This window comes from Marmota marmota, unplaced genomic scaffold, assembly GCF_001458135.2.
Source record: "Marmota marmota marmota unplaced genomic scaffold, marMar, whole genome shotgun sequence".
In the NCBI taxonomy this organism is placed as follows: domain Eukaryota; kingdom Metazoa; phylum Chordata; class Mammalia; order Rodentia; family Sciuridae; genus Marmota; species Marmota marmota.
In genome coordinates, this window is record NW_026000229.1 from 29,225,662 (window position 1) to 29,237,307 (window position 11,646).

At 33.0% G+C, this 11,646-nt stretch overlaps 1 protein-coding gene across 3 annotated transcripts in view; it reads right to left on the reverse strand.

Annotated features, from left to right (window-relative positions):
* The window catches only part of Usp8 (ubiquitin specific peptidase 8), a 55,902-nt gene that overhangs the window by 17,517 nt on the left and 26,739 nt on the right, over positions 1-11,646 (reverse strand). For all 3 annotated transcript variants that reach the window (XM_015480674.2, XM_048793510.1, XM_048793511.1), the window contains 5 exons: positions 10,266-10,308; positions 7,415-7,559; positions 3,889-4,051; positions 1,564-1,708; positions 1,045-1,265 (listed from right to left, as the gene is read on the reverse strand). In XM_015480674.2, the coding sequence (XP_015336160.1) occupies positions 1,045-1,265; positions 1,564-1,708; positions 3,889-4,051; positions 7,415-7,559; positions 10,266-10,308 (717 nt within the window). The remainder of the gene's footprint in view (positions 1-1,044; positions 1,266-1,563; positions 1,709-3,888; positions 4,052-7,414; positions 7,560-10,265; positions 10,309-11,646) is intronic.

The window sequence follows — 11,646 nt, forward strand, 5'->3', positions numbered from 1 at the left end:
TCCGCTGCTTTCCCATCCTCCACCTCCCCCTCCCTCCCTCCCTCCCCACCCATCATCTCTCTCTACCCCATCTACTGTAATTCATTTCTCTTTTTGTTTTTTTTCCCCCTTTCCCCTCACATCCTCTTCTATGTAATTTTGTATAACAATGAAGGTCTCCTTCCATCTTCCATGCAATTCCCCTGCTTAATGGTGATCTTCTTCTCATGCTCTTCCTCCCTGCTCTGTTTTGAGTTGCCCTCCTTATATCAAAGAAGACATTCGGCATTTGTTTTTTAGGGATTGGCTAACTTCACTTAGCATAATCTGCTCTAACATATGCCATCCATTTCCCCGCAAATGCCATGATTTTGTTATTTTTTAGTGCTGAGTAATATTCCATTGTGTACAAATGCCACATTTTTTTAATCCATTCATCTATTGATGGGCATCTAGGTTGGTTCCACATTCTAGCTATTGTGAATTGTGCTGCTATGAACATTGATGTAGCTGTATCCCTATAGTATGCTCTTTTTAGGTCTCTGAATTTTTAAAGCAGTAGTACTCAAAGATTGTTCCAGACACTCTTTCAGCAGGCCCATAAGGTCAAAATTATTTTCATATTACTCAGGTTGTTATTTATTTGACTCATTCTTCAAGAGTAGAGTGAAGTATGTCAGATATTCTGTGACATTCAACATTGCAACAGACTGAATCAGAAGCAGATGTGACAATCTATCAAACCAGATATGGACAAGTTTTCCAAAAATGTAAAACAATTCCAATCTTTCCACTAATATTTGTTTGAGAAAATATAATTATTTTCATCAAAATATCATTAATGTTAAAATGTTATAAATCTCTTATTGTTAATTTTGGGTTTCTTTTGTGTGTAAGTTATTAAATGAATCAATAAATTAGTGGATTAAAAAAAGGTGACAAGATGTACAGATTCTTCTAATTGATACCTTTTTTAAGATATTAAAGATTAATATAAAACTTCATTTCTATGCTATATATTTAATATTAAAACAAATCAGAATTAAAAGAAAAGTAAGACAATACCTGTGGAACATTCTTTGTAATAGGCACTGGCTGAATTATGGGTGAAACATCAGCTTTGGAAGTAGCAATTGGTTCAACTGGAGTTGACATATTCAGTGGTCCCATTCTTTCATCTTGATCATTTACCAATTCTACATTTGCATCTACTTCTACAGAATGAGTTGGCATCTGGGCAGGTTTGGAAGGAACTGATTCTTCCAGTGAGGGATAAGTAAAATCCACTAAAATCCCCAAAAAAATAATATTTAAAAAAACCAACAACAAAAAACTCCACAAACAGTACTTATATTTGTCATGCATGTTATATGTGATAATAAAATTAAATAAAACTGACAACAGTGAGAATCTTAAAGAAAATGTTAACTTCCAGGCCATATTGTTTTAGTCTCATTTTCTGCCTGAAAACAAACTTCTATCTAATAGGACAAATGAATATACAATGAAGAAATATTACTCTGAAAACATAATTAATCTCTATGTTACTGAAGCAATTTAAAGCAAAAATTTTCACATACATACATGAGATAGACACCTCTTCATTCTTGCCTCGTGTGGGTGGAGTGATTTTAGCATTTGTTGTATACTGAGGATAGCAAAGAAGCCAGTTTTCATAGCCTCCCTCTAAAACCAAAGGTTCATTGCGCAGGACTGTTTTACTTTCCCACTATAAAATAAGGAAATAGTACTTTTATATTTTTAAATTTTTTTATTGATTTTTTTTTTTAAAATACATGACAACAGTGGAATGTATTACAAATCCTTATTACACCTATAGAGCACAAGTTTTCGTATCTCTGAATACAAAGTATGTTCACAAGGAAATAGTACTTTTAATTTGGGAACAGTCTCTTGACAGTGAAAAACAAAACTTAAATTGTAAAATTGTTCCTTTGAAGACAAGATTTATCTTCTAAATGATGAAAAAATGAGAATTGATTTCAAAAGTCAACATTAAATAAAACCAATGTATGGATCAGGTTTTAAGAACCACACACGTAATCCACAATCTCAGAAGAAAAATTAGAAGATATATTAATATATAGTAAACATTACCTACAACCTCACCAATTATGAACATACAACTGCCTCAAAATTGAATCAATTGTTTGCTTTATACCTTTATATCAATGCTGAGATAAATAACCAAAGATCCTCATAAATGCACACATCACCTCCCTTAGAGAAAATTCCCAGTAGAATTGCTGAGCCAAGGCACAAGAATATTTTATGGCTTTCAATATATATTGCTCATCTTCAAAATGATCACTTAGAAATATACATTTGTGTATTTCTTTAAGATCATTCCTAGGAGAAGAGTGGCAGTTTAAAAGTTTGGTAGATGATGTCAAACTGTACTTCAAAAAGGCTATAACAGTTTACACATTTAACCAACAATATAAGAATTCTCATAATAAATCTTTATTTTTTTAGAAAACATTGAATGTGCTAGGGAAAACAGGTCTTTGTCATGTATGTTAGATATTTTTCCTGAATTTTATTTTATGGCATTTTGGTTTGGGGTTAAGATCATAAAAAATACTAATGCTTTTTCCAAGTAGTCTACTGTTTCAAGCTACATACTTTTGATCCATTTGGGATCCAGTCTGGTCTAAGGAATAAGTTAGGAATCTGCTTCCTATTATTCACTGGCTATTCAGTTGTCGTCAAACCATTTATTTTAATTCATCTTTTCGGTACTGATTTGTGACATCACCTTTATCTGACATTGAACTTTCATATATGATAGGTTGAACTTCAGTCCACATTTAGGTCTATTTCTGTATTCTGTTTTTTTTTTTTTTTTTTCCATTGGTGGTGGGGATTGAACCCAGAGCCTCAGCATTCTACCATTAAGCTATGCCCCCAGCTGTATTCCCTGTTTTTTTTTTTTTTATATATATTTTTAATTGTTTATGGACATAAACAATTTTATTTTATTTTTATGTGGTGCTGAGGATTGAACCCAATGCCTTCCACATGTGAGGTGAGCACTCTACCACTGAGCTACAACCCCAGCCCTATATTCCCTGTCTTAAAATATGAACTATTTTAAGGCTTTTAAGATTGTTCTGTTGGTGGGCAATCTTTCATCAACTGACCCTTTTATCAGCAGAATGAACTTAGTAATTTAAAAAGCTAAACTGAATATTATTTTTTAATCTTTGTTCATTTGATCAGTGAAAATGATACTCAATTTAATCTGTACTTATACTAGTAAAGACCATTTTTATGGTTAGGCCCACTTGTTTTTCCTCTTTTGTTCATCACTATCTATAATCCACTACTGATTTAACAATTTAATTTTAAGTATTTATTTATAAAAACTCTTCACATTTTGCATGTTTTAAAACACTGCCTTAATTGTTGATAATATTTTTTTGTCTTCTACCTTCTAATCTTGTGATATTTTTACAAACCTAACTTTTTTTTTTATTACGTCAAATCTATCAAACATTTATCCTTTGGTGACTTCTTCCTTTGCTTTTATGCTTATAGTCTAATTCTACCTCTCTTTCCTTTTTTTTTTAAGGTCGGGTCTCATTAAGCCTGGCCTCAAACTCCTCATCTTTTTACCTCACCCTCCGGAGCAGCTATGATTATAGGTGTGCACCATGTCCATCCTAGTCTTTATAACAACAAAAAACAAACATTAAAAAAAATTTGTTTCAGATAACTTATATTGGTGAAAATTCTAATATTTTATACAGATCAGTTTATTGTTATCTGGTGACTGAAAACTAATCTTTATACAATCAAAGAAAGAGAAAAAAGCTAGTCAGCATGTCTTCCTAACAACCAAAGAAGGCTTACAGTTACAATAAACTAACAAGGAAACTTGCTAACCTTGAAAAGTGCATCTTTCAGGCTCCGCAGAGTTGTTCCAAGCTGTAAATCTTTTGCAGAACTGAACCAGTCAAGAAGTACCACATAATCCACATTCCCCCTCTTCTTCCATGTGTCTTTAGAATCATCTGGGAGGTTTGCTTCAATCCAACTAGCAGTGACTCTGAAATGTATTAACATTTGTATTGGGACAAAAGTTGACAGAAGATGCTAGTATAAAATTAGGAGTTTTGTTAGAGTCTGTACCAGGCCATAGCAAACCTTAAGCAGATTCCTTTCTAAGTCCAGACTTCATATTAAGATATTAAATAACCTAAACATTGAACCCTTTCACTATAGTAAGCTGGAAAATGATTTTAATAATTATTAAAACTGAAAGAAGGGCTGGGGTTGTGGCTCAGTGGCAGAGTACCTGCCTCGCATGTGAGAGGCACTGGGTTCGATCCTCAGCACCACATAAAAATAAATAAAGATATTGTGTCCAACTACAACTAAAAAAATATTGGAAAAAAAAACTCAAAGAAGTAGATGAAATTCTGACCTTTTAAAAAAAGGGGAGGGGGCATAACTGATAACAGAGGAAGTCATTGGGGCACCTCTCTCTGCCACATATAAACAACTGGGGGATCGTCTGGGTAACATTATTCACATTTCAGTTCTCTTATAATACCTACACAGATAATCAATAATTAAATAGCAAAATGTTTATTTAACACATATAGCATTTATTATGTGCCAGATACTGTTCTAAATGCCTCAATGCCTTATTCAATCCTCATAAGAATCCTGAAGACATATTATCCCCATTTTATAGATAAGAAAACCAAATTACAAAAAGAGTAAGTAACTTGCACAAGGCTACAGCTGGTAAGTGGAGCCAGAATTAAAACTCAGGCAATCTGACTCACATCTATGATCTCAGCAACTTTCAATGCTGCCTCTTATATCAACTATGAATAATATCAACTCTATTAAGGCATGCTGTTCACCTCATCTTTTTTGCTCAAAAACAATAAGAGGTAAAACAGATAAAATAAGAGGTAAAGTCTTTACAATGTCCTGTCATGTATATATATACATGTCCTCAATCCTATTACCTCAATGTCCCTCTTCTCTAAGGACCTGCCCACTTTATTTACTTACTTCAGCTATTAATTTCCTTGCGATTCTTGGTTTATCCAAGTATGCTCCTACCTATGAGCTTCTACTCTTGCGGTCCCCTCTGTCTGGATCCCTTTTGGAATTCTACTGAGTGCATTTTGGGAAACAATAGCATCAACCAGTGTTTCCCAAACTTCAGTCTTTCATGGATCATATTCACAGATGGCCCTCAACTCTGCTCTGTCTTATAACTTAATTTTTAAATGTAATTATTAATCCAAATAATTTTAAATGATCTTTTATTTAAATACATTCTTTTATTGGGGTGGCTGTGCACTGGGGGTTGAACTCAAGGGCACTCAACCACTGAGCCACATCCCCAACCCTATTTTGTATTTCATTTGGAGACAGGGTCTCACTGAGTTGTTCAGTGCCTTGCTTTTGCTGAGGCTGGCAATCCTCCTGTCTCAGCCTCCTGAACCGCTGGGATTACAGGCATACTGGGATTATGAGCATGCACCACTGTGCCTGGCTACTTAAATAAATTCATTTTAATAGGAAATTATGTCATAATATATGTGGAAAACATTTCTAATATAAAAGAGTAAATTAAAAAAATTGTGCTGTATTCATATAACAGAATACATTTAGCAATGAAAATGAACCAACTGCAACTACATACAATAACGGAGATGACACTCATAAGGTTGAGGGTTAGGGATGCAGCTCAGTGGTAGTACTTGCCTAGCATATGCAAGGCCCTAGTAACACACACACACACACACACACACACACACACACACACACAGTTCAAAATGTGGAACAGAAGAAGCTATCCATAAAAGACTACAATTATATTATTCCGTTTACCTAAAATTTAAAAAACAGACAAATGAATACATTCTGTTAAAAACTGGTAGTTTTCTGCTTGGTCTATTGAAACACTTATTCCATTTTATGGATGGAAGCACTGCCTGATTCTAGAATAGAAAAGAAAGCCAATTAAGATATCTAAGGGGAAAAAAAATTGGTTTCCTTGGATGGGTGGGAATATGAACAGTAACTTAGAGCGGGCATACTAGGGGATCTGGGAGTGAGGATTATGTCCTATTTCCTGGTCTGGAGGCTATTAAAGGAGCTAAACACTTAGAATAGGAGTGCTTCTGTGCATATACTATATTAAAATTATTTAGAACAGAGAATGAAAAAAATGTAATCACCATCAGCTAGCTATGAATATTACTACCTATAGAAACTTGAGGCCTGCTCCCTGTTAAGAAAGGGAGATTAAGACTACCAGCCTTCTGTTGGTATAGATCATCTAAAAACTATTAATTTCATCTTTTCAAATTCTGGGAATATATTCACATCTGCTTGATTAGACTAAACACTGTGATCTTATTTTTAAGTAGTATATTTACAAAGCACTCTATCCTTCAGGTCAAACAATTATCAAGCATCTGTAATATGTCAAGAATTCTGCAGATTTTATTTTCCAATTTTAAAAGATGTATACTTTAATGTCATACCACAAATTCTAACTAATCCAATCCCATAAACTAAGATCCACAAGGCACATGATTTATATATGACAAGCTTAAAAGAGTGAAAATAGCCCTGGATCTAGAAGTTTAGCTCTGCTACTATGTCATAATGATTTCTAATATATGATGTATCTATGCAAGTAACTTTATAAAATAAAACCTTATTTTATAAAATAAAATAAAGTTACTTGTATAAATACACACAAGAAAGGTTTGAGGTCTTTTTACCAAACAAGTTAAAAAAAAATGTTCTAGTAAGCCTTTTACTTGTGCCAAGCACTGTGCTAAGTGTGTGTGATATACAAAATATCTCAAACTGCTCAAACTTCTGTGAGGTAGGTACTATTGTTTGTTCCATTTTATAAATGGAAACATGGGCTCCGGATAAGTCACTAGCTAGAGATAATGCAATAAATGACAATTATTTGAATATAGTCTGACTTCAGAGATTCTTTCTTAATCACTTAGCTATACTCCTTTTTTAAAAAAAGTATGTGTATACTCTTTTATCCTAGATAATAGTATGGGGAATTCCAGTATGTAAAATAATTAGTTCACAATTTGTTACATGATTCATAAATATATAAACAGAAAATAATAAGGGAAATCAGTCAACAAACACCTGGAGAGAGTAAGCATAAAAAGGCAGCTCCATCTCATTTCTAATAAGACTCCAAATGCCAGTGATAGGAGAAAGTAGCCAAAGTGGAATGTTTCTGACATTATGCATCAGAAAGGGTAAGGTACATCATTAAGAAGCAAAGAATGAAAGGTCAACAGGAAAAGAAATGACTACTTTACCATGTTTAGCTTGGATTCCTAGTTGTAACATTTACCACTGTCTACAGTTTACCATATTCTCTAAATACACCATGACCCACCCTGGACTGATGGCTTCTTCAGGAACACTGAGAGAATTTGAAATACAGGAATCCTGATAATCCTTCATTTTTCGAGCATCCATTATAATCAAGCTGATGTTTTTATCCATCATCATTGTGTATAGTTTCTTTGCTGTGATTGTTCCTTGAAATTGAAGGAGACAGTAGAAGAGTCAAGAAAAACCCAGTTCCATGTGCTAGCATATTACCAAACACAGGACCAACATAGTTTTTTCTAGAAGAGCAAAATATATACTTACTTACCACTTATTATCTTTTAAGCTAACATTAAATATAATTTGTGTTGGTATTTATTAAGAAACCCATTCAGTGCTGTTTGTTTTTGTGATACTAGAGTCTGAACCCAAGCATGCCTTATCACTGAGCTATATCATCAGCCTTTTTTATTTGTTTTTTTTTTTTTTCAATCTTACCGAATTATCATCTTTTTTTTTAATTTTTTATTGTTGGCTGTTCAAAACATTACATAGTTCTTGATATATCATATTTCACACTTTGATTCAAGTGGGTTATGAGCTCCCATTTTTACCCCATATACAGATTGCAGAATCACATCAGTTACACATCCATTGATTTACATATTGCCATACTAGTGTCTGTTGTGTTCTGCTGCCTTTCCTGTCCTCTACTATCCCCCCCCCCTCCCCGCCTTTTTTATTTGTTAATTTTGAGATATGATCTTGCTAAGTCCCTGAGGCTAACCTTGAACATGCAATTCTTCCATAGCTGGGATTACAGGTACATTACGGTGCCAGACCAGTGCTCTCTTTATAAAGATTTAAATATCAAAACTTAGGCTGGGGACAGTGATAGAGACAGAGAGCTTGCCTAGCATGTGCAAGGCCCTGGGTTTCATCCCCAGCACCACTAAATAAATACATAAATAAATAAAAACTTGCTTTTGAAGTTACAACTACATCTAGTGTTAGCTCTATTACTGGTATAATATAAGGGAAATTAATATACTTAACTATGAAAATATTCTTGTTTTGTGTCACATTAGATTGGGTAGAGAGGTGATGGGAGGGGAGGGGAGTTGAAGGGGGGATAGGAGGGGAAGCAGAATAAAATAGACACTAGTATTGCTGTATGTATATACGTGTCTGTATAACCAGTGTGAGTCTATAACCTGTACACTTGGAAAAATGAGAAATTATACCCCATTTGATTCAAATGTATGATATGTAAAGATCATTGTATTGTCATGAGCAACTACTAAAAAGAGAAAGAAAGAAAAGGTTCCAAAATTACAAGAACCACCACCACCAGATCCAATATCATTTCCTTGTAGAATGGCTTCAATTTTAATAGCATTTGGACAATTTGGATAACCTAGCAATTTCATTACTGATTATCAGTAATTAAAATAAACTGTGTTTTTATGAAAAAAATTAAAAATAAATCTTTGACTACAAAAAAAAAAAAAAAAGACAGTAGAAAAATGCTTACCAGGAAAAAAAAAATCCATGGTTTGAAAATTCTCAAAAGATTCTAAATTCCTCTTTAAAAACTCCCAATGGAGTGTTTTGAAAAACTTTTAGATTTCCAAGTATTTCTACAGTAATAAGCCCAAAACTTGTTATTAGTGTTCCACATGAGGGAAAGACAATTAAGGTCTCCTATTTTATTGGAATGTGGCCATGCTCATTTGTTTACACATGGTTTATGGCTACTTTAACTGTAACAGCTGACAGAAAAGACAAGGCTCTCCAGCCTAAAATACTGGCTACCTAACCCCTTATGAAAAAGCTTGCCAATTCTCATTTTACTTGATACTCATTAGTTGGTTCCCAGTCCAAAAGCAAGAAAAAATTATGTTTATCTAAGAAGTCTAACAAAAAAGAAACCAAAGCTACTGAAATTATTTATTTAATGGGGGTGGGAGGTCCTGACAAAATAAATATCCCCATGTTGTTATTTTTCCCTCAGCTGTACCACATAGAGTATAAAATTAAAAAACACTACAAGGGAGTTTAGATATTTGAACAACTATTTCAGCAGTGAGCTATGGAAAGAAGGTAGTCTCAGTATTTCCTAAGCTAAAACACCTACAGCTGGCTAATACACTTTCTTTCCTCTCTGACGAATGAGATTATTTTGACAACAAAACAGACTAAACAAGCTGAGAATAACATTGAGAAGAATAATTTCTAAGCATGAGGAACTACAAAGCAACAAATGAATAAAATCTAATCTTAGAGTAAATCAACAACACCTTACATTATTCAGTTTATTTTAAACATTGTATGGCAATATTTTCAACAAAGAATTTTAAGTTGACAACCTAGAGAGGAAAATAATAATACCTAATACTAAAAGTTTACTGTGGATTCTAAGAATTTTACACAAATTAAATAATTCAATCTTACATGAACCCTATGAAACAGGTTTTATTATCATCCCTACTTTACAGATGGAGAGAGTGAGGTAGAGGGGTTAAGAAACATGTTCAAGATCACTTGGAAATTCAGAGAAGGAGCTATTATTCAAATCCAGGCTAAGAGCGTGACTGCTGCGAGATCACGCTCTTAGCCACAATGCTAAACTTATATAGAAAACGAGTACAGCTATAGTTTTGATGTTTTCAACTATGCATTACCATATTTTTATCATGTCATTCAGGCTAAAATTATTCATAAAGTAGTCCCCTTAATAAATAAATCTAGAACTCAAGACATTTTCAATATAAATATGCAGGCCAGGAAAACATGATAACACAGAGATTAGACACAAAGCTAAGAATTACTGTATAAAATCTGAAGTTTATTCTTATTAAAAGAAGCTCTCAATAAGGACTTAAAAGAACTTCCTTTAATTTCTTTACACTTACCTTTCTCTGAAGTTTCATTTTTCTCACTCTTTTCACCATTGATCTATTTCATAGAAAAAAAAATTTTCAACTTTCATATAAACAAAAGGTTCAACGTTAATACTTCATTGAAACAAAGTCTAAGAAAGGATGTGTGCCAAATAATGACATTTTATAAAAATACAGTATTTATAATAATATCATTACCAGGTCATGTTGGCAGTAGGCCACAGCTAAACTAACTAGCAGCATATCATAATCATAGGAAATTTCCTCAAAATTTTCTTCAACTAAAGAACAAATTAATTTAAAAAAACAATTACAGAAATTTAGTATTTAATAAGAAAGTGCTTCTTATAGTGAAACAATTCTAGCTGTCCTAGTATCCTCTGTTACATAATTAAAGGAAAATGAAGTAATACAAAGAATTAATTACACAATTTACATTTTCTAACCAAGACAACATGTGATAATCCTATAAGATACTAACTCATCTTATTAGACAGGACACACTCAGACCTATCGATCAATTTTAGCTTCACTAATAAAAACATTAAAAATAAATGTGTATTATGTGCTGTCTACTATGATACGAAGACACAACATCATGTGTGGAACATTCTTGTCATAAAACAAAACTTGAAAATGACTATACAGAAAATAAAGGAAATATGGGATACAGAAAAATAAGTACACGAGAAAAGGAGGAAGCCATAAGATAAATAGAGAACAGGGCTCATTTTCCAATATTAAAACATCAAGTACATGAAATGAAAAATGAGGGAAGAGAACTTAAGTGGAGATTAATTTAGAGACTTAAGAGACACAGCAACCAAAAGACAATTTGTCTACATTGTTTGGATCCTGACTGAAATAAATCAACTCAAAAAAATCATGTGATGACAAGTAGGGAAATCTGAATTAGATTATATTAGGGAATTATTGTTAATTTTGTGAGCTGGAAAAATAACATTGTAGTTATTAAGAAAATATTTTTTTTTAGATAAATACTGAAAAATCTAGGAGTAAAATGGTAATTTGGCTGCAATTTGCTTTAAAGCACCCAGCAAAAGGACAGGAGACAAATTTAAAAGTAAGGCAAAATGTTAATTGATTATTAAAGCTTCATGAGAGGGCTTCATTGTGTACTATTTTTAAAATAAAAAGGCAAAATAAAGTAACAAAAAGTGACCACTTTTGGAAAGGTAACAAAGTGAAAAGTTAAGAAAGTTCCCTTCATATGGTCCTCTCAAATCGTATTATTTGATAATACCAGCCATAAATGAATATCTCCCAAAGGCAGTATTATTTCTCTCACACAGTGAGTTCCTAAAATTAAAAACCAGATTTCTATACTTCTTTTTACACAGTGCTTAGTCCAATGTCACTACTTTTTTTTGGG